Raw genomic sequence first — 23845 nt, 5'->3', positions numbered from 1 at the left:
CAAGGACCTACTGTATAGCACAGGGAACTCTGCTCGATATTCTGTAATAACCTAAATGGGAAAAGAAATTGAAAAAAAATACTTGTATAACCAAAGCATTGTTGTACACCTGAAACTAACACAACGTTGTTAATCAAGGATACTCCAGTATAAAACATTTTAAAAAATAGTAACAAAAAATGGAATACTTTGTTCATCACAGATTTCTTCTGCAGCAATTTAGATTTTTAAAAATATTGCATTAAAGTATTCTTTATCTTGATTACTGAATTTGTCTTGAATTTTGCACCTGAGGCAAGTGTCTCACTTGTCTCATCCCTGTCCCAACCCTGCAGGGCAGCCTTCAGAGCTAGTCACCAGACCTGGGACAAATCACAGGTCTTCTCCATCTGAATGTCTTCATCCACATGCAGAGGAGGGTGGACTACACAGTCCCTAGGGGTCCTGCAGGTCCAAGATCTGTGGTTTCACGACTAGATGTGGGAAAACTGAGAGGAGCAGGAGGTAGTGGGTCCTGGGGGGGTCAGGGAAGAGAAAGGGAAGAAGCGTGTCTGCTTGCCTCCTACCAAAGAAACAGGACCAGGAGGAGGGATGAGTCATATACATGTGTGTATATAGATAAAGATTCATATATGTATAGGAATTGGCTTATGTGGTTGTGAGGCTGGCAAGTCTGAAGTTTGCAGGGTAGACTGGCAGGCTGGAAACTGGGCAGAAGCCAGTGCTGTCTGAGAAGGAATTTCTTCTTCTTCTGAGTAACTTCAGATTTGCTCCTAAGCCCTGTCTGTGATTGGAGGAGGCCCACTCAGATGATCCCCTTTACCTGATTGCAGATGTTAATCACGTCTACAAAATATCTTCACAGCAACACCTAGATTAGTGTTTAACAGACTAACTGGGTATTATAACTTAGCCAAATTGACTCATAAAACTAACCATCATAAGAGGAGAAAATCATTCAGAGAAGTTATGAAAATTGTCCAAGATTATCCAGCTGACCGGTGTCACGTCGGGACTGAAAACGTGCTATGGTGACCACAAAGTACACATCCTCCCATGAGTCTTGCTGTGTCTGGGCCTCCAGAGAAGTTTCTGAAGCATCAGGGCAGCTTCCTTATCCTCTGCATGATGCTGTTACTTCTGTGCCGTAACCATTTGGGCGCATCTCCTCCTGGACAGTGGGTTCTTTGAGAAAAGGTCCGTGTGTTAATATCTTCATATCATCCACAGAACTAGTAAAGAGCCCTGCAGGTGCCAGGCATTCAGTGAATATTTGCAGAATTAGGGAATCACTAATAATTCCCAACATCTGTTTCCTAGATACCAGCACTGAACTAAGCTTTAACTCTAAGAGGTTAACTCTTTTTTTGTTTGTTTGTTAACTTTTGCTTGAATTGAATCTCAGTTTCCCCAACAACAACAAAAAGCCAAAGGAAAGAACTCTTGTAGCCAGGATGGAATATTCTAGAATTCTATTGTGCATTCTGACTCTGATTTCTTGATAACCCTGTGAGGTGGGTCCTGCTGGTATTCTTGGATGAATAATAGGAAAACAGAGGCTCTGAAAAGTTAGGGACTTGTCTAGGGTCACAGAGTTTGTAATTGGTGAAGGTCACACTTGAACCCAGGGAGCTGGATTCTACCCTCCGCAGGCCTACCCACCAGGCCGCACTGCCCAAGGCAAACTGACCCCTGCAGCCAGATTCCTACATCATTGAGTTGATTTCCTCCACTTCCAGATGAGGGACAGAGAAGTACAAGTGGCAGCACCAGAACCAGCGCTCCGGGCTCCCGGCTCTCCTGTTTGCCTCTCAAAAGGCACGCTGGGGACCTTGCGTGCCCTGCCTGGGCCTCCAGGTGCTATTTACTCAGCTAGGTTTGGCTCTGCCTGGATCCCAGTCTGCTGTTTGCACAGTAAATGTCACCTAGTCTATACCCCCAACGATGGAGGGGAACAGGGACCGAAAGGAATATTCTTTTGCTGGTTTCAGACACCTTGACTTGGGTTTTCAGTTTCTTAGATACAATGCAAATCACTGAAGGTGGGGGTTGCCTCAGAAGCATCTTGTCCTAAAAGCAATAGGCCAGGCCTGGGTTCTTTCCATGCCTGTGCAACCTCCAGGAAACCGGACAATCTCTGAAGTCACAGGGATCTAAGTTTGAATTCCAGTTCTACCACATGACCTTGGGCTTAACCCCTCAGAGCCTCACCTTCCTCCTCTGAGAAATGGAGCCAATTCCTACCTTACAGAAATTAAAGAGTAGATACCAAGGGCTCTGCACAGTTCCCGGCTCACGTCCTGTACTCATTAGCTTATGTTCCTAATACTGACTTATTTCACACATCCTCATGCTGGTTCCTTTGAAAATAAAGGGAGTAAGGAGGATACAAACAAGGCTTACTGTTCTTTATTATCCCGATTTCCCATTACCTGGCTTCTTCCTGGAAAAGCGTTCCAAGAACTTTTAGAAGTAGAGAGTAAACAAACAAGGGAGGTTTCAATCTGTGAAAGAAACATGCAGATTCTGCCTTTCTCAGGAAGGCCACTGCCTGAAGCTTGAAGCAGATCCACTAATTCAGTAACTTTACTCCCTGATTGAGTTCCAACCAGCGGTTCCGGCTTTTGAACCAGGATGTGCAAACAAGAGCACTTAACCGGAAGGGAGGTTTCGAGGCCTCTGGATTTCGTCAGCTGCCCACTCTCCCAGGAGAGCAGGTGGGACCAGTCAAGCCAGCGGCCAAGGCCAGAAAGCAAGCTGAACGTTTCAAGGTCTACGAGGCCTCTTCCTTTTGAGTTTTTAATTTCAGTGGGATACACGTAAGAAATGCCAAGGAGGAAACAGGGTTGATTCGTGGTTGCCGAACCAAGTGGGGTGCAGAGAAAAAAAAACAAGATGAAATGGAGAAGGTCAGCTACCTCATTGTACAAAGTGAGGAGAGCTGCAGGGGTGCGGGGCACGGCCTCTGGTCCTAGGGCCCCGGGTTCCCACTGGGTTCCTGACCGCGAGAGATAACCCGTCCCTGGGGCTCGGGAGAGTGACAGCACTGCCTAAGCTCAGACACCCAGAAGTCCCTTCTGGCTCCTTTAAGGAGAGAAGCACAGCAAGGAACCAGGGGGAGAGTGACTGTGCAGAATTTAAAGCCAAACAAGGGAAAGGTGGGGAGGATGGGAGGGAATCCTCTCTCTCTCTCTCTCTCTCTCTCTCACTCTCCTGCCTCCATTTTTAAAGAAAAGTTGTTGGTTAAAACAAAAATACCAAGGAAGTCTTGAAGGAGGCTAAGGATGAGAGTAGGAAAGGGAAAAAGGATGTCCCAGGAGAGTTGAAATAAGTATACAGAAATCCGGAAGGATCTTCTTATCCACTTAGGCTCAGGAATAGTAGCAGGTGTCAAAGGTTGAATACATATATGTTGTGTTAGTTTCAGGTCTTTTTTAGCCCCAGGTGAACTATTACTGCTTTCTTGAGATTCTAGCTCAGGGTCCAGGTGGCATCTAGCTCTAGCAGGGAGAAGCGGCAAGGGAAAAAGTAAAGCTAAATCCTATGCAAACTCCTACTCATCCTTCAAGGCCCTCACGAACATTGCCTCCTCTATGAGGCCTTCCCTGATGGCCCTACAGAGTTAGGTCCTCGCTCCTCGGTACCACTCCTAAGGGCTGGTTACAGTTATACTACATTAGAATTACTTATTGTCTTTCTCCTCTTCTAGATTCTGCTCCCCGAGAGAAGATAAAGGTGGCACAGATTTCGGGATGAATGAATGACCCCAAATCAAGGTTTTCTGGCTGTGGTTCTGATCATGATGCTGGAAATATCAGTTTATTGCACGTGGACACATAAATGTTAAAAAATCCTTGAATGCAAATGTTTGAGCACAGGCAAAGGGTGGAAATTTTCAGGAGAACCTCAAGTCAGTACAAACTGTTATCCTTGCTCTTGTCCTGGTTCCTGGAGGGATGGGGGACATTTGCTGATCAAGATTAGGGGAGTCCCTCTAGAAAACTGTTTTCAATTCCCCCCCGCCAAATTTTTAAAGTGACACTTAGACAATCCATTTCCTGCAAGCCTGAACAAATTTGATTTTTCAAGACACTGATGAAACACCTCAATTGAGAAATGTTTATTCCCATTCAAAGCTGTACCCAGGGCAGCTATCTTCTCACCCCCTTTCTCTGTTCCAGAAGGTAAGAAAAAGTCAGACTCACACACCTTCGAGTTATAAAGTCACCTGGTCACCTGGAAAGTGACTCTAGAGGACCCCTGTCCCCCAGTATGTATCTTTGGGATGTCGGAGAATCTGTGTTCGTTCCTTCAGTTGATGCACCTGTCCCTGGACAGTGCTGCCCTGGGTGGGGATCTGAGGCCGGTGGGTGGGCACTCTGGTCACCTGCACTTTGTTCCCGGGCGCCAAAGAGGCCATTTGTGGGCAGGGGGAATTCAAACAGGGGGTTGTCTCTGCTGCTGTCATCCTCCTTCAGATACCAAGGCAGGGCCTCCCAAGTGAAGTGAAGAGGCTCAGGCTGGGATGGGCTGCCTTTGCTCTGGAGCCTGGAACTAAATGCAAGAAGCTCCTTCCTGTGTTCCAGGCACTCTGCTAGGTTACTTTCATGCACACTCCTGTCTTTTCTAGTAAAACAAACAACAATGAAAAAAAAAAACCTTTTTTTTTTAACATCTTTATTGGAGTATAATTGCTTTACAATGTTGTGTTAGTTTCTGCTGTATAACAAAGTGAATCAGCTATATGTATACATATGTCCCCATATCTCCTCCCTCTTGCGTCTCCCTCCTACCCTCCCTATCCCACTCCTCTAGGTGGTCACAAAGCACCGAGCTGATCTCCCTGTGCTATGCGGCTGCTGCCCACTGGCTATCTATTTTACATTTGGTAGTGTATATATGTCAGTGCCACTCTCTCACTTCGTCCCAGCTTACACTTCCCCCTCCCCGTGTCAAGTCCATTCTCTACATCTGGGTCTTTATTCCTGTCCTGCCCCTAGGTTCTTCAGAACCATTCAAAAAAAAAAAAACTCTTGAAGAGGTTCATGGTTTATTCCAGGTCACCCAGCAGAGCCAAGCGCTAACCTCCACCGTCCTGTTCAAGTTTAGTGGTCGGTCCCCCACCTCTGGCACAGACCATGACAAGGGCTTTTGGGAGCACGTTGCAGGTGCTAAGGACTATAATAAACTCTGTAATTCCGGAACTCTAGGCTGGAAATTACAACTCGTTTCCAAACAGAAAATGATTGTGTTTAGTAGAAAACGTTTCCTTTTTTAAATTGGAGATCCAACCTCTTCTTTCCCAGATCCTGCAGGCTGGCTCACCTGTTCTGTGCAGAGCAGCTCGCACAAGCCCCCCACCCCCAGGGATGGCGTCATCCAGACCCTGCCCCAGAATCTCACCGGAGGTCAGGGGTCTGTGTACCCAGGAAATGTTTGCTGCCCTCTGCTGGGAATGTTGTCCTAGGTCACACTGACAGAGCCGGTCATCAGCAGCCCATGGCCAGGTCCAGTCCACGCATTTTGTTCTCTGGTTGGGGGAGGGAGCAGCTGGCGAAAACTCACCTGGTGTCCATTGCTATGACACATCTCCTGCTTCATGGACCCTGTCCCTGCTTGTGACCAGTGATCAAATTTTATACTCAGACATATTTTAAAGATTTGGACCCACCATTGTTCTACTTAACCTTCTGGGACCTGTCAAACTTCCTGGCTGCCAAGTACCAAAAGACAGACGAAAGGATGAGATTAATGGGAAACTAGGAAGATTGTGGGGATGGTACTTGCATTAAGGTGGATGGCCCTCGGTAACAATAATTCTTAACACGCATGGTGTGCTTTCTCTGTGTCATGAACTGTGTTTAATGTATTATCTTGGTCAACTCTTGATTCTCATTTTTCTGACAGGGAAACTGAGGCTCAGAGGGGTTAAGTAACTTGTCCAAGTTTCCCTAACTAGTGCATGTTAGAGCCGAAAACCTGCCTGATGTCCATCCATCTGTGTCACAAGCCCAGGCTCCCAGCACCCAGGCTGTAAGGACTGTTCTTACAGTGTCTGGAAATGGAAGATGGATGGTCTCTCTCCCAATATTCTCGGAGGCAATCATAATTCTACTCCTCCGCTCCCAAAGCTTTTCTCTTCTTGTATCTCCTTTATTCACCAAACCAGAGTTTCATCTATATTTTACCCAGCTGACTCTTGGAATCACATAAATCCTGGATGTTTTCATGAAAAAAAAAAAAAAGTTTATGAGACAACAGAATATGTACAGCTTGCTGTCTTTCCCCACAGGAATATCACATGTACAAAGTCAGCTGTAAATAAAAGAGAGGATTTTTTTTTTTTTTTTTTTTTTTAATGTTGAGAGTCCCTGGGCCATTCTCAGGAAATCTAGTCTCCTACAAGTCAGGTCATGAAAAACCTCATAGCATCACCTAAAGGCAAGGCCACCTCACCAGTGGGGGAGGGATTCAGTTGCTGTTATTTTGGAGTCAGAGCCTCAGGGTACGTATGTGTCTGGGAAGGTTGCACTTGAGTAAATCCAGCACTTCAAACAAATACCATTGACTGAAATTAGTCATGAAACATTTTGCAAAAATAGATGTTCCATACAGAAGCTAAGTAATCAAAACCAAGGCAGGATCCTGGAACAGAAAACAGACTTTAAGAGGGAAACTGTTGAAATCCAAATAAAGTCTAGAGTTTAGTTAATAGCACTGTGTCAGTGTTGGTTTCTGAGTTTTGACAAATGTACCAATGGTGGTGTAGACTGATAACGTTAGGGGAAACTAGAACCAGGTTGGGGGTTGGTAACATATGGGAATTCTCTGTACCGGCCTTGCAACTTTTCTGTCAATCTAGAATTACACCAAAAAAAAAAAAGTTTATTAAAAAAAGTTCAAAACCAGTGAACTGATGTTTATTCTCTTAGTACTAATGGGGCCTACAGTGCTTAAACTTCTTTCAAGTAAGATAAAACTTGCTTCTCTTGCCACCTTTGAACCTTGGTGTCAATAAAGGTACCGACAATGGAGAGTTTGTGCTTTCTTTAAGGAGACAAAACCAAATGTTGAGCCATTTACTGCTCTGGGTCAATGCCAAGTGCAAAAGAGAGCGTGCAATATCTTTTCACTTTTCAAACGAACCTTTTCCTTTTGTTGTTGTGCCCTTTTAGGCTCTGTTTAATTTACCGAGCAAACGAACTGCAGCATTTTGTGGAAGCCAAAGGAGTACTGAATTTCTTAGAACCCTAATACACACAAACGAACTTCAAGAAGTGTTGCAACTCTTCTCCAGAAAGGGGTGGGCAGCCGCAGGATTGAAGGAAACATCCGCCAATACCACCAGGAGGATTTCCTGCCCACACATTTGGCGTCTCAACGTTACTTAAACGGTTCAAAAACGTCCGCCTTTAAAAACACAGTCATGAAATTAAAAGCGCTAGAATCACTAATCCTAGCAAACCAAATGACTTCATCCAACTCTCGAGGGTACTGAATCCCTGTGCATCCAGGTCGGTTTCTTAGTTGTGACAAATGTACCATGGTTGTGTAAAAGGACAACATCAGGGGAAATCGGAACTGGGTGAGGGGTGTACATAGCACTTTTTGCAAGATTAAGATGCAACTTCGATTCCATTAAGGAAACAAAAATAGTATATATAGACCTTTGCTCTTTCCCCAATCATTTAAGGGTTTTTCATTTCTCCTTGTGAGAATATGAAAAGTTGTCTTACAATTCTTGCTTTCCATTTCCATTTAACTTGTGTTTAGAACAATGAGCAACGTAGCGCTTTCCTGCTAGAATCTGCCTCTTGACTACAGCGTGGGAGCCTGTAAAATATGACACCAAGCAAAGGCACAGGACACAGGGGTTTTTAAGAGTGAGTGTCAAAATCATGGCATCAAGGAGCCAGGATTCCTGAAATCTATTCCCATTCTTCTCCTGGACCATTTAAAAATCTGTGTAGTAGATGAGCAGGGGGATTACAAAGATGAGCCAGATGCAGTCCCTGCCTTCTGGGAGCTCACAGTCTAATGTGGAGATCCAGACAGGTGGATTGTACTGCCAAGTATCACAGGTGTGTTGCTGGAAGTCTGTGCAGGTGCACAGTAGGGTGATGTTTGACACCGTTTAGAGCAGTGGATCTCAGCTGGGGGAGGTCTTGGCTCTCAGGGATATTTGGCAATGTCCAGAGACAGTTTTGGTTGTCATAACTGGGAAGAGTGGGGGGTGCTCCTGGCATCTTGTGAGTAGGACCTCGGTGCTAGTAAAATTTACAATGCACAGGACAGCCCTCACCCCGCAACAAAGAATTGTCCAGCCCCAAATGTCAGTAATGCTGAGGTTGACAAACTATGGTGTAAACAGAGAGAGGAAAAGGGCATTCCAGGAAAACGGTAGGACAGAAGTATGGGACAGATAGATAAGCTGGAAAAGTAATCTACAGCCTTAAGATGATTATTTTGTCCCTTTGAACCTCAATTTTTCTGGCCACAAAATAGTGATTCTAATGCTAAATGACTCATATCTTTTCCTGGTGTCAGAAGAAAGTGCCAGTGATAAAAATTATGTCCTTGGGATCCACCTACTTCCTGATGCCATACTTGAGCATACTAGTTCCTCAGCCATACTAGTAGCCTGTTCATGGAAAAACAAAGACGGTATTTGGAAAATCTAACTTAGGGCAGTATGGTAAGTGCCTGTAAAACTGAGGATTGTGTTGTATGGCATGTAATAAAAACCCAGCCACCATGATATTTCTATTTGTCACGTAACTTGGGATCTGGAAGTGGGCAGTCTAGAGATAGGTCAGGGCTAGACGGTCACTCCATGATGCCATCAGGAACCCAGACTCCTTCTGTCTTTCCCCTCTGACATCCTTAGCTTGTGGCTTCCTTCCTCATGCTTGCAGGATGGCTGCTGAACTGTCTCAACATTTTGAACTTTCATCAGCATTCTAGGCAAGAAGAAGCATTGCCTGGGGGAAAGGGGCAACAGGAAAAAGGTGAAAGGCATCCCAGTAGAGTCTTCTCCATTTAACAAGCTTTCCTGGAATTCTCTCTGCCTAGAACTTCCACTTATACATTGGCCTGAACTTTATTCCACAGCTACTCATAATTTCAAGGGAATCTGGAAGCTGAGTGTTTTCAGCTAGGCACCCTGAACAAAAATTATTATTATTATTTTTAATAAGAAAGAAAAGTAGAATAGACACCATGTAAGTAACTAGAAATACTGCCTTAGTGCCTTAAAATGAGCACATTTCAGGCTTTAGTAATAAGTCCAAGATAGACCAACCTTGTGTTGAATTCTGCTTTCAAGAAAATGGTATTATGTAGCAGTCTGCCAGAGTAATTTAAAATATGTTCTGTCTTTTAAAGCATATTGCAGACAACCTAACAGTTTAATAATCATTTAAAAATATATTTATTGAATGTCTAATGTGTACTCAGCACTATACTAAACACAAAGAAGTATAACCCATGCTTCTGTTTCTAATGAGCTTTTCTAAATCCAGTTGGAAAAAAACATAACAACGTAAACAAATGAAAAGTTGGGTAACAATGAAAGAGTTAAATAACAATCTGTTATAGTAGTCTAAGAACGCCTTGTGTTGCTGGTGGAAATGTCGAATGATAAAACCACTTTGGGAAGCTGGCAGTTTCTAAAAATGTTAAACATACACCTACCTCGTGATCCCGCAGTTTCCCCACTGGGTATTGAATATTTGCCCAAGAGAAATGAAAATACAAAGATTTGTTTCACACAAAGGTTTGTACACAAGTGCTCACAGCAGGTTTATTCATAAAAGCTAAAACTTGGAAACAATTCCATTTCTCAACCCTGAAACACAGATCAATCTCACTCTGCAAGAGGAAAATGACATCAAATGTTGTGAATGTTTCACATGTTCCTGGTGGAGAGGAAAGTTCTCTGTGAGATCATATTTGTTAATTGTGCTATTCACATCTTTCCTGTCTGCTCTATTGGTTGATTCTGAGCGAGGTGTATTCGTCTCCCACTGTGATTGTGGATCTGTCATTTTCACCATTTATTTTCAGTTTTTGTTTTATACATTTCAAAATTATGCTACTATGTTTATAAAATGTATGACTCATAACTTGTACCTTTAATCAACATGAAACACCCTGCTTTGTTCTTTTTAAATGTTTTTGTCTTAAATTCTATTTTGTCTGATACAAATGTTGCTCCATATGCTTGTTTTCTGTATACATTTGCCTGGTGAGCCATTTTCCATTCTTATGCTGTTTTGTTTTATGTGTATTTCCTATAAACAGCATATAGCTGGAATTTGGATTTTTCACTTAAACCAGAGCCTCCTTCTTTTACGAAGGGAATATAATCCATTCATATTTATTTTTGATTATTTATATATTTGGACATATTCCTACCATGTTATTTCATGTTTTCTCCTTACCATGTTTCTTGTGTTTTCCTCTTTTCTTATATTTTTTGGAATGATTGTTGTTCTCTGTCTCTCACTGGCTCACTGGCTCACTCTTGTCCTTTGTTTCTCTCTCCAAACAGTTTGGTTCTATTCTTCTGCTACAATGGTCTTATAACTTTTTTGTTCACATGGTCCCTAAAATAATTTAGTAAAACTAGATACCACATTTTAAATACACCCCACATTTTAAACATCTAAAATTTCTCATGATAAGCTTAAATATTAGTTGCAATGGATGTCATTTCTAATGCAACTGGGAGTATTGACATTTTAAAGTAAAACTTTTGTATCACTCTTTTAGCTGTGTTCAATGGAATCGAAATACCACAGTTATTTGCCATCCATCATCACACATTTGGAAATATGAGTCAAGGATTTGGCCAAGAATAGCTGACTGGGGTGAGGGGGTTTGCATATTCTGGGGCCAAGGATTCAACCAGCCATTGCCAATAGATTAATTACATACATTTGTATACATGAGAATTTAATAGGCATCTGTTTCCTTATTGTCAGAGAACAGAGTTAAAATCATGAAAAGAGGGAGGGCTAGAACAAACTCTTTGGTGTTGAATTGGAGTTGGAGTTATTGGTGTGCACTCATGAGTTTTTAATACATAAGATAGATCAATATAAAAATAGGTATAGACATACAAACATCTAAATATTTCTATATCTTTTTATGTGGGTATGTATACACATACATATACAAATATTATTTCCTAGTTCTATCCACTGAGACAACCTAGAAGCAATGACACCCCAGTAGCAATGAGCGCACGTAGTGCACAGATCTTTGTCACTAAATATTATTCTCCATGAAAAGGAGCCAGACCTCCTTGGAGAAATGGCCCATTCAAGGGCTGGGCCTGGGAAAGAATAGATGAGTCTGGAATATCTTGTTCTACCAGAAAATAAGTAAGTGGTCAAAGAATGATTGGGACATGCCAGAAAGGACACACGTCAGGAAGAGGCTCTCATACATGCTACAACATGGATAACCTTGAAGCTATTATATTATGTGAAATAAATCAGACACAGAGGGACAAGTACTGTATGACTCCACTTACACAAGGTACCTAGAATAGGCAAATTCATAGAGACAGAAAGTAGAACAAAGGTAACTAGAGGCTGGGAGGATGGGGGAGTGGAGAGTTATTGTTTAATGGGTACAGAGTTTCTGCTTGGGATGATGAGAAGGTTCTGGAGATGGACAGTGGTGCTGGTTGTACAACAATGTGAATGTACTTAATGCCACTGAGTTGTATGCCTAAAAATGGTTATTGGTAAATTTTATGTTATGTATATTTTACCAAAATTAAAAATGGAGGTCATTAAAAATGGAGACCAATGGTCTCCCACTGGTCAAGTCTGAGACAATTTAAGAATCAAAATAAATAATGTAGTAATAGATTTTTTTAAACCCACTGAGTAAAATAGCACTCTGTGAGTTGATATCGATATGAATAACTAAATAAATAAGAAGGGAAAGTTCTACCTCACAGTAGAATTCCAAGGAATAAATGCAGAAGGAATGATAGAATTAGGAAATCACTATTTGGAAATCACTATGGTAAGAATTAATTTAGGCAAGAATCGTCAATGGATCCTAGAACTGTGAGTGAAGATATAATGAGGAACAGGATAGGTAGATATCTTTAAATATCCTTCTACAAAATAGGTATTATTAATAAGTACAAAAGCTACTAATTAACTTTAGGAGACAGCATCTTAACCAATTGGTAAAAGTTAATATCACTGGTTATGGGACAAATTGACATCTCCTGCCTCCTGATATGATGCACCGAGAAGAAAACAGCATCACTGTGTGGTATTCCTGCCCAAAACACATTAATCATGAAGTCACATCAGACAAACCCACACTGAGGGTCATTCTACAAAATAATTGACCCATACATTTCAAAGAGGTCAACATCAGAAAAGACATGAGGCAGGCTTTCCTGGTGGCGCAGTGGTTAAGAATCTGCCTGCCAATGCAGGGGACACGGGTTCAAGCCCTGGTCTGGGAAGATGCCACATGCTGCAGAGCAACTAAGCCCGTGCGCCACAACTACTGAGCCTGTGCTCTAGAGCCCATGAGCCACAACTACTGAGCCCACGTGCCACAACTACTGAAGCCTGCGCACAGCAACGAAGACCCAACACAGCCAAAAATAAGTAAATAAATAAATAAATTTATTAAAAAAAAAAAAAGACAAGACATGAGGCCCCACCCCGCATGGAGCCTCTCCCGGCGGTGGCAGAACCCAAGACACCTCCAGTGTTCCGATGGCACGCTCTCTCAATGGTCCGCTATGAAGAGGTGAGCATGTCTGGCTACGAGGAATTCACACAGGTGGTGGAGCAGCACAGTGGCAAGACCATTTTCGCCTATTTTTCTGGTTTTAAGGACACCGAAGGCAAAAGCTGGTGCCCCGACTGCGTGCAGGCTGAACCAGTTGTACGAGAGGGGCTGAAGCATGTTGGTGAAGGATGGGTGTTTATCTACTGCCAAGTAGGAGTAAAACCTTATTGGAAAGATCCAAATAATGACTTCAGGAAAAAGTTGGAATTAACTGCAGTGCCTACACTACTTAAGTATGGAACACCTCAAAAACTGGTAGAATCTGAGTGTCTTCAGGCCGACCTCGTGGGGATGTTGTTCTCTGAAGATTAAGATTTGATGATGGCAATTGTGTCTTTATTTCCTGATTTGCTCTAGAATAAAAGAATCTGCATACTCGCTTTGAATTCATGTTAGCAATAAGTAAATAAATGATGATAAAAATAAAAAGACGTGAAAGGACTGAGGAACTGTTCCCAGTTGAAGGACACTAAAAAGCATTATAATCACCATATGCAATGCTCGATTTTGGAACAGATCCTGTACTTTAAAGGACAGTATTTGTGTATTTATTTATTTATTTATATTGAACTATAGTTGATTTACAACATTGTGTTAGTTTCAGGTGTATAGCAAAGTGATTTAGTTATATATATATATTCAGATTCTTTTCCCTTGTAGGTTATTATAAGATATTGAATATAGCTCCCTATGCTATACAGTAAATCCTTGTTGTCTATTTTATACATTGTAGTGTGCATCTGTTAATCCCATACTCCTAATTTATCCCTCCCCTGCCCTTCCCTTTGGTAACCATAAGTTTGTTTTCTATGTCTGTGAGTCTGTTTCTGTTTTGTAAATAAATTCATTTGTATTATTTTTTAGATTCTGCATATATGTGATAGCATATAATATTTGTCTTTCTCTGACTTACTTCACTTAATATAATATTCTCTATGTCCATCCATATTGCTGCAAATGGCAATATTTCATTCTTTTTTATGGCTGAGTAATATTCCATTGTATATGTATATATATACCACATCTTTATCTATTCAAATGTCGATGAACATTCAGGTTGCTTCCATGCCTTGGCTATTGTAAATAGTGTTGCTATGAACATCGGGGTGCATGTATCTTTTTGAATTAGAGTTTTCATCTTTTCCAAATATATGTCCAGGAGTTGGATTACAGAATCATATGGTAGCTCTATTTTTACTTTTTTAAGGAACCTCCACACTGTTCTTCATAGTGGCCATACCAATTTAAATTCCCACCAACAGTGTAGGAGGGTTCCCTTAAAGGACATTATTAGAAGAATCAGAGAAATTTGAATGGAGTTTGGGGATTAGATAGTGATACTGTATCTCTACATATGCTAATTTCCTGATTTTGATGGTTGCACTGCCGCTATGAGGAGAATATGCCTTGGTTTTAGGAAACACATGCTGAAGTATTTAGGAGTAATGGGGCATCATAACTGAAACTTATTCATAAATAGTTCAGAAAAAAATTGTGAAAATATATATATATATGAGATACACAGTGAATATATATATATACATATATGAGATACACACACATACATAGAGAGAGAGACTGATAAGGCAAACACAGTAAAAAGTTAACTGGTGAGTCTGAGTAAAAAGTCTGGGTGGGCTTCCCTGGTGGCAGTGGTTAAGAATCCGCCTGCCAATGCAGGGGACACGTGTTCAAGCCCTGGTCTGGGAAGGTCCCACATGCCGCAGAGCAACTAAGCCCGGGCGCCACAACTACTGAAGCCTGCGTGCCTAGAGCGCGTGCTCCACAACGAGAGACGCCACCTCAATGAGAAGCCCACGCACTGCAATGATGAGCAGCCCCCGCTCACCGCCAACTAGAGAAAGCCCACGCGCAGCAACGAAGACCCAACGCAGCCAAAAAAAAAAAACTGTCTGGGTGAAGAGTCTGCCGGAACTCTTTGTACAATTCTTGCATCTTTTCTGTAAGTTTGAAATTATATCAAAATCAAAAGTTAAAAAAAAATCAACAAGCTCTTTATTAAGAACCAGAAAACTTACCTTATTTCTCTTTCCTTTTTAAGTTATACTTCCATTCTACTTTCCTTACAGACTTTTATCTCAATGTAATATAGTTTTATGTTTAAAAGTCTACTATTGATTACCTAATAGGCTACCTTGCGTAAAAATATACACATTTAAATATTTTAAAGCTTTCTTCAAACCATAAAAAATTATTCTACATGGAGCTATCATAACAATTAAAATCAGTACAAATTTTACAAAGTTTATCAAAACAACAAATATTCCAAATTTTGATAATTATTAAACATAGAGAGTAAAATGATATTGGAAATGTATCTTTGCGTCATGTATCAGTGGATTAATAATACTTATTGCTATAGTGAGGCAGGATTCAGAATTAATTTTATTCCTTTTTTTTAATTAAAAAAAGTCCCCTAAAACGTTGTTCATATAACTAAGTGGATGGGGAAGGAAGGCATTTTGTTATAACAATGTCCTTCAATTGTTTGAACATCTTTCAAGTTAGAAGCCAAGTCACATAATGACCTATTATTAAAAATTATTGTATTCAAGTCTCAGCTGACAACTCAATCTTGTCTTCCATCAATTTTGTTGAAAACAAAGAATTAGAACCAATGGAGTTGGAAAGGGATTGATACTCAGTGATGAGGGTCATTTCGTTTTTCAATCTCATCACTAATAGCTTGACTAGTCTATTTGTTCGGAGCCCCAGAGATTTTTCTACCTCAGGGCAGTGCACCTTGGGAAGATTAAGTGTGAGTGATGTGAGTGAAGAGTGCTAGAATGGAGACTGTGAAAAAGACAGGTGGGAAAAAGAATCAATAGCCACCTGTGGTCAGTGGCTACCGTATTAGAGAGCAGTTCTTGAATTTTAGTTTCAGATTGCTACTGGGTTTGGTGTAGTTCTTTTACTTATTTAGACTTAATGCTCTACTGTTTCTTGCATTTCACAAAGACTAAGAACTTTGTATTTTATATATTTTATAGCTCTTATCACAAGTGCCTAGTAACTGTTTTAAAATATTACTGGCATCTGATGCAAGAATTATCAGAGAAATGTTACAGAGAGGATATAAAACTGTTCAAAGGTTTGGACACGAGTGTTCATGATTCCACGGACAGCAATCTGCACTGGGTCCAATTACTGTTTTTGAGTATGATTTAACATGTTTATCAAAAAGATGAAAGCCTTGAAAACAAAGCTGTGGGAGTCAATTTCAACATTCCATTTCTACCCAATTAACCAAGACTAAAATGCAATCCACTGGCTTTTTCGCCTCTGCCCCAGCATCTTGTACCTTCTCCTTATGGTTACTCATTTACACCATGATGGACTAATAGAGGCCTCATGCATTTTCTTTTTATGTCTAAATGATTTAAATTTCTTCTAGTTTCCCTGAGATTTCTTACACAGTGCCAGACGTTCTTTTGGCATTCACAAATATTAACTTAAATAAAAGACTGCATGACAATTACATGACTTTTCTCAGAACCTCTTACAGCTTTCCAAGGTCCTTTAACAGGAACGAGTAGGTCTCAACCAGAAGGTATTCTGAAGAATTCTCCCCAAAGGTCCCAGGGCCAGGAGTGAGTCTCTCACCCCTGCAGGCACTTTAGGACCCAGCTAGCTCAAGGTTGATGGGAGTTAAAAAGAAGGCAGGCTGTTTTGTCCTGGTCTCTGATTAGCCCCCATGTCTTTCCCAGTCCACAGAAGCAGCCTGTGTTCAGGACGGCCTGAGCTGGGCCAGCTCAGTTTAAATAAAGTCATTGATTTCACTCTGCCAATTTGGAGGAAGAAAATACTAGGAGGCTCACAGTCTAGTCCTGGGAATGACGGAAACTACGCCCTTAAAAGGGCCTATATATCTAAAGACTGAACTGCTTTCATTCATTCCTTCTTCCCATACTGTTTTCTTCCACCAAAATATAATTGAAGGGCTAACCTGACTTAGTAACACCGAAGAATTACCTGGAAGCGTTCTACCTTTTCACTTTTTGCATATCTTCCAAACACCAGCTACGAGATTTACTCATCTCTGCATCCCTAGAACCTAGAACAGTGCTGAGCATAGAGGAAGCAGTAACTACTTATTAAAGAAAGTATTGCTTTGTAATTCTAGGGGACTTAACATTTTGTAATTTGCTTCAAAAAAGTGAAAATGCCCGTGTGGGGTGTTTCCTCGGGTTTCTCCATTTTAATATTCCTGTGTCTAAACTGGTCCCTAGCTACCGTTCGGAGGCCCCTCTTTCACAAGCCCCCCGCCCCCCGCCCCTTTGCGCCGCAACAGGAGGGCAAGAGCCCTGAACCTCCCCTCATGTCTTATACGTGACATTTTTTCTTTTCATAATAATAATAATAATAATAATAATAATAATAATAATAATAATAATAATGTATGCTCATAGCAGAAAGTTTAGAGATGCAAAGAAAAATGAAATTACACGTATTCCCGCCACTCTGAGAGAACACCACCTAAGGTTTATTAAGCCTTCACTATGAGTTAAACCTAGTTTTAAAACGCGCGATCTCATTCCCTAAAGACTTATTTCGCGGAATTTCTTTGCAGGCTTTTCTCTAACCCAAGCCCCGATTCGCGCTGGTCTTTCGATTTTCTGCTCAGCTCCGGGCCCTAAGTGGCGCACAAGATACAATTCTGCCAGGGGCGGGTAAAAATCTGTTAGTCTCCGTAAAAATTGGTCTGGAAATCTCTCAGTTTGGAATTAAACTCTGCGTCAGCCTAGGGGGGAAATTCCATTTATTGAGGAAACTCCGCCTGGCTCCGGACCCTTCCTCACGAGCACGGGACTTCCCCAGACCTGGCCCTCCGGTGCCCTAACCCAGCGCCGAGCTACGCCTACCGGCCACCCCGGCGAAAAATCCCCGGCACCGCAGCCGCCACGCTGGACGCCCTGGCCCCACCCCCTCAGGATCGGCCGGACCAATGGGCGCCGAAATAGGCCTGCGTCACTCGGCGCTGGCCAATCGAGGAGGGCCACGATCGTAGAAAGGCTGGGCGCGGCGGAACCGGCCCGCTGGGCGGCGGGGGCGCGCACTCGGGTAGACACGCTCCGGCCATGGTGGTGGTGGCAGCCGCGCAGAGCCCGGCCGCCGGGGCACCCAAAGTTCTGCTTCTGTCCGGCCAGCCCGCCACCACCACCGCCGCCGCCGCCGCCGCCGCCGCCGCCGCCGGAGCCCCGGCAGGCCGGGCTCTGCCGATCATGTTGCCGGGCCAGCGAGGGGCCAGCCCGGAGGCGGCGAGCGGGGGGCCGCCCCAGGCGCGCAAACGACAGCGCCTCACGCACCTGAGCCCCGAGGAGAAGGCGCTGCGGAGGTGGGCGAGGGTCGAGGCGCGGAGCCGGAGGGCGAGGGCCTGGGGTCTGGGACCGAATCCGAAGGCGAGACAGGGACCTGGGGCCGCGCTGACCGCCCGCAGCGCTCAGGCGTTGGTGGCCGGGCCAGTCCGGTGCCAGCGTGGCGCGGGGCGGGGCAGGAAGTCTGGACTGGCAGATCCACCGCGCTGGGTGGAGTCCAGAGCTGCGCAGGCCTTTTTTATTTACTTCTTTTCTATCTCATTAGAGATAACCAGAGCTGGGTATAAGGGTACCTGGGTTCCAGGCCCTCTAGCTGTGACCACAGACCCGTGGTCAGCTTTTCTGAACTTGGGCTGTGACATGAAGCCAATTGGTTAACCTACTTTTTTGGAGACGCACGGAACTGAAATGTCAGCTGTTGAAGGGGGCTGGGAGCGCTGTAAGGCTCCCGAGTCAAACTCAGCCTTAAAATGGTATCTACTTCATCAGGCTGCTGGGGAGATTGAGAAATGCCTAGTACTTAGTCCTCCGTAAATGTTAGTTCTCTTATGATCATTGTGCTTTTTGTGATTTATGAAGTGCCTCCTGGAGTAGACACGGGCCTAGGCTTTCAGCACCAGGGCGAAAGTCGCATCAGCCTCTCCCTCTTTTGAGTTGGGTTTAGGGAGGGAGGATTTATGTCTTAGCGCTATTGCAGCCTTTACTAGATTTAATCAGTCCAGGTTGGATCCTGTTTAAGGGGATTGGAGTCAGGAAGCAACGGGGGAGTAGAAAGGGGAGGAGGAAATATCTTGTGATGCAAGGTGAATAATATTTGTGTCTAGCCTCTGTGCTGTGGCCAGGGATGAGACGAAGGTGGATGACTCAGTATGGGGGAGAATAAAATAGGTCTTCAAGCTAGATCCACAGAAGGCTGATTTTTTTTTTTTTTTTTTTTTTTGGTTTTGTTTTCTTGAGGGGAGAACCTTGAAGTGTATTTTACCATTAGTCTACCTTGTACTGTAAATTAAAATGAAAGCACCAGGTGGCCAAGTTTTCAAATAAAGATATAAATAAGGTTTGAGATGACTCAGTGTGGTATGTCTCTTTCTGTTCTCAGGAAACTGAAAAACAGAGTAGCAGCTCAGACTGCCAGAGACCGAAAGAAAGCTCGAATGAGTGAGCTGGAGCAACAAGTGGTAGATTTGGAAGAAGAGGTAAAAATACTTAAGGCCAAACTCGTATCTTTTATCCATTGTATATCTTTCCTTGGTTAATGGTTGCTTCGTCTCCTTTAGAATACAATTGGACATATAATGAAAAGTTAAACTTTTAGTTAATCTAAGTTAGGGTAGATAGGTAGTTGGTTAAGTGGTGAACCTTGATGAGAGCAGAAGTGATTGACCCTCTTGGCATTTGGTGCTAGCTCTATCTCAAAGCTGGTGAATTACAACATTTCAACAATGTTTTATCAGTTAGTACTAAAAAATTAGTAAAAGCAGATAGGAAATCATTGCTTAAACTTGAGACCTTTTCTGGCTTATCCAAAAGTCCACTAACTGTTCCCTTCCCCTTCTAGGGTCTACTTGTTACCTAAACTTAAATTGTTGCCAGTTACACATCTTGAATACATAAGGATTATTTGTGTTGTTCTTTTTTTTTAACATGTTGATTTTACAGTCCACCACTACCACTTTTGTTATCACCCGCCAGTTCAAGATAGGATTTTTTTAAACATCATATCTAAATTAAAGCCACAAGTCACTCTTTGCTGAAGTCTCTATTAGTAGTTGGGGGCATTGTGTTATATGTGACCCCATGAGATAGCACTTCCTAAATAACTTTTTTTTTGTAATTATAACCTTGCCTTCTAATACCCACTGTGAACAACTTCATAAGCATAGAGTTTTCCAAAAGACCCGGGAGAAGGAAAGGAAACCTATTGTAGTGAAATGCTGTCAGGTGGATTCTTAAGTGAAAGAATTAGATGTCTTAATAGCCTCTTCTGAACTTTCTTCCAGAACCAAAAACTTTTGCTAGAAAATCAGCTTTTACGAGAGAAAACTCATGGCCTCGTAGTTGAGAACCAGGAATTGAGACAGCGCTTGGGGATGGATGCCCTAGTGACTGAAGAGGAGGCAGAGACCAAAGTAAGTCATGTCCTTTATTTGGTGCCGTATGTGAGAACTGGTTTTAAGTGACATGACCTCTTTCTTTAATGATACTTATTCATTTTTCAAGAGTGTAGTGAATAGTATCAGGTCCTAATAATTAAAATAAGTTAGATGACTCTCCAAGAGCAACTACTAACAAATGCCAGTAGTCGACAAGATATATCTACCATGCCAACATTAAGGAGAACCAGGATAAGAGAGCCAGTCAAACCTAACTTTGAATGCTACTAAAATTATAGTGGTTCTTTGATGAATATGACTGAGAAGGGATTCATTATGATAGTGACACCTTTCTGATAGAAGAGTGATGTATGGGTTTTAATTTACGAATCATGGCAAATTCAGTGATAACACTTAAGTGGTCTACGGTTGACAGTAGGGCAGTTCTACTCAGAAGATAATGTTCAGGACAAACTTTTTAAAAAATTACTATCCGAAAAGATTCTGGGCCTAAATTCACTATAGAACTTTATTACTTATTACTTTATTTATTACTTTATTCTTATTGAGAATATAAGTAAGATATTATTTAAGAATATCGGTCCTGCCTGAATCTTTGCTTGGGGAAGAAAAATGTTTCATTGTACAGAAAATCACAATGAAGTTAGTCTTACCTTCCTTTTCTTATCTCTTCTTGAGGAGGGCTCAAGAAAATGGAAATAACAAAGGTTTAAGGGAAAGATTTCAGCTCTAAAGAATAGTTTTCTAGCTTTCTTGAAAGTCAAGAATCACAGCTTCCTGGCAAGTATTTCCCTGGGGACTCTCAGCTATTGGAGCTGTTCATTCACTTTGGTCTTTCTTCCCAGGGGAATGGAGCGAGGCCGGTGGCCGGGTCTGCTGAGTCCGCAGCACTCAGACTACGTGCACCTCTGCAGCAGGTGCAGGCCCAGTTGTCACCCCTCCAGAACATCTCCCCATGGATTCTGACGGTGTTGACTCTTCAGACTCTGAGGTAGGGCTTATTCAGGTTTACTAAAGAGGTGTATAACTATTTAATTCCATTTGTTTGATGCCTGACATCCCTAACCAGACAGATGAGGGCAGAGAAGGTAGTTTTGGTTGAGTTGGAGGTGAACATTAACTACCTTCCTATTTCCAGGTGGTTTAGGACATGGAGTGGAGTATAGATAAATGGGTCTGGTGGGTCCTGGAGGTCATCCTATAGCCTAATGATTAATTTACATTATGGAACCTAGCACTAAGGTAGATTCTCAGTGCATTCTAATAGTTGAACTCCATTTAATTTTTCCTTTCACAGTCTGATATCCTGTTGGGCATTTTGTTCAACTTGGACCCAGTTATGTTCTTCAGATGTCCTTCCCCAGAGTCTACCAGCCTGGAGCAGCTCCCAGAAGTCGACCCAGAAGGACCCAGCTCCTTACCCACACCCCCCTCTCCATCCCTGGGGACGTCATCAGCCAAGCTGGAAGCCATTAATGAACTGATTCGTTTTGACCATGTATATACAAAGCCCCTAGTCTTAGAGATACCCTCTGAGACAGAGAGCCAAGCTAATGTGGTAGTGAAAATTGAGGAAGCACCTTCCAGTCCCTCAGAGAAGGATCACCCTGAATTCACTGTCTCAGTGAAGGAAGAACTTGTAGAAGATGACTTCATTCCAGAGCTGGGTATCTCAGATCTGCTTTCAACCAGCCACTGCCTGAAGCCATCTTCCTGCCTACTGGATGCTTATAGTGACTGTAGCTATGAGGGTTCCCCTTCTCCCTTGAGTGACATGTCCTCTCTGCTTGGTGTAGACCATTCTTGGGAGGACACTTTTGCCAGTGAACTCTTTCCCCAGCTGATTAGTGTCTAAGGAGTGATCCAATACTGATGCCCTTTTCTTGACTATTACACTGCTGGAGGATATGGCACAGAAGCCTGTGCTTCATTCAAAAAGCCAAAGTAGAGGGTGTATGGTCCTAGAGAATTCCTCTAAAGTATTTGTTCAAACCTCATAGGTCACCCCCAAGTATTGTCTTTTGACATTCAGCAGTCCAGGGTACACAGATACATTACTATAATCCAGAATTACAGATTCTGAGGTTGTACCTTTATCTTAAGGGCAGTGGTTTGCCCTAAAGTATTTACATAAGCATCACTAGAAAAGTGTCTTAGACATGGAATTAACGAATGGCCCTTTATCATTTCTCTTTACCCATCTTGGCATCCCAGGCTTGCCTCCGATCTTAGGTCCTTTAGTTTGCTTCTGCAAGCAGAGAGAACACCTATTTGAGGGGGCTCCTTTTCCCTTATCATGTACAGTTCAAGTAAAGATCAAGAATCTTCTGTAAAATAGAAATTTACTATGTAAATGCTTGATGGAATCTTTCCCTGCTAGTGTAACTTTTGGAAGGTGCTTTCTCCATTTATTTAAAACTACCTGTGCAGTTAAAAAGTACAATGCATTGTCTTTGTTCTTTGATTCCTTCTTGAACCTCAAGTCTTACTGTTGTTATTCTCTCTTGGTTTTCACTGTTTGCCGTGGTAGTGATTTATCCCACTTCAGTGAGCATGCCACTTTTTAAAGTGACTGAAGGCTTTCCCCCCTTAATTACTGCCTGCTTCAATTCCTGGCTGCCTGAAGTAATACACTCTGACCAGTTACTATATTTGAGACAGTTTCTTCAGCCTAACTGACCAACATTACAGCTAGTAAATGGCAGAGCTAGAACACTTAACAACTTTTGCTATTAACATGTTAGAGAAGGACATGCCATTAAATATCAATACTTTTGCTATTACTATAGAGATTAAGAGCATTTTCTAGACTCAAACTCCCTGGGTTCAACTCTGCCACCAGTTCAGCTGGGTAACCCTGGGCATAAATTACCACTTATTTCCTCATCTGTAAAGGGGTATAATAGTATCTCTAAAGGCTGCTAGAGGATTCAAAGAGATGATGCATTATAAGCACTTAGTATATGCCAGGCACCGTCCCAAGCACTCAAAAGTTAACTGTTATCTCCTAATCCACTTTGGAAGGGTTTTAATCTCTTACAGAATTATATACACTCTAGGACATGTTTCACAAAAGAATGAATCTGTTACAACCCCGAAACTACAGACTTGATAAACTCATCATCCAAGGTGCATCTTTTCCTTGAGAATCCACTTACAAGACATTAAAGGAGTCCCCTAATTTATAGAAATTATTTTACCCGTGCCAGGATTCTATGCCAGTATTTACTGACTACCTCTGGGGAGGTCAGAGTGAGTGAGCAGACCAAACGAGGTGGGATTCTTAGAATCCCCAGCAGCAAGGCAAAGCAGGCTATGGCTCCAGCCAAGTACAAGGAAATGCCTTTGGTGTGATTGGGGGCGTGTCCACAAGCATACTAGTGGGCAAGAGAGCCTAAGGTCCCTGGTTGCTGAAACCAGAGCCCAATCCTACTACTTGGCAATGCAAACTTGCTTAATCTCTGAGTTTCTGTTTTGTAAGTGTAAGAACAATCCTCCAGCTGCCCCACAATTAAAAACCTGATCACCAGATTTTCTAGAACTGAAAATTTAAGTGCTGAG

General features: G+C 42.4%; 1 protein-coding gene and 1 pseudogene across 2 annotated transcripts; both read left to right on the top strand.

Annotated features, from left to right (window-relative positions):
* Positions 1-1835: 1835 nt before the first annotated feature.
* On the top strand, positions 1836-17129 carry LOC309611321 (thioredoxin domain-containing protein 17 pseudogene; annotated as a pseudogene). The gene has a single exon. The product of its transcript is annotated as a thioredoxin domain-containing protein 17 pseudogene (transcript).
* Positions 17130-17883: 754 nt separating this feature from the next.
* On the top strand, positions 17884-22731 carry XBP1 (X-box binding protein 1). Its single transcript, XM_082355615.1, is given in 6 exon segments — positions 17884-18190; positions 19270-19366; positions 20171-20299; positions 21130-21189; positions 21192-21275; positions 21582-22731. Coding segments are annotated over 6 exon segments (1185 nt in total). The 5' UTR covers positions 17884-17933; the 3' UTR covers positions 22140-22731.
* The last annotated feature ends 1114 nt before the right edge of the window (positions 22732-23845 follow it).

This window comes from Balaenoptera borealis (genome assembly GCF_965194805.1).
Source record: "Balaenoptera borealis genome assembly, chromosome: 14".
Lineage (NCBI taxonomy): Eukaryota > Metazoa > Chordata > Mammalia > Artiodactyla > Balaenopteridae > Balaenoptera > Balaenoptera borealis.
This window is presented reverse-complemented; position numbering and strand designations above follow the sequence as displayed.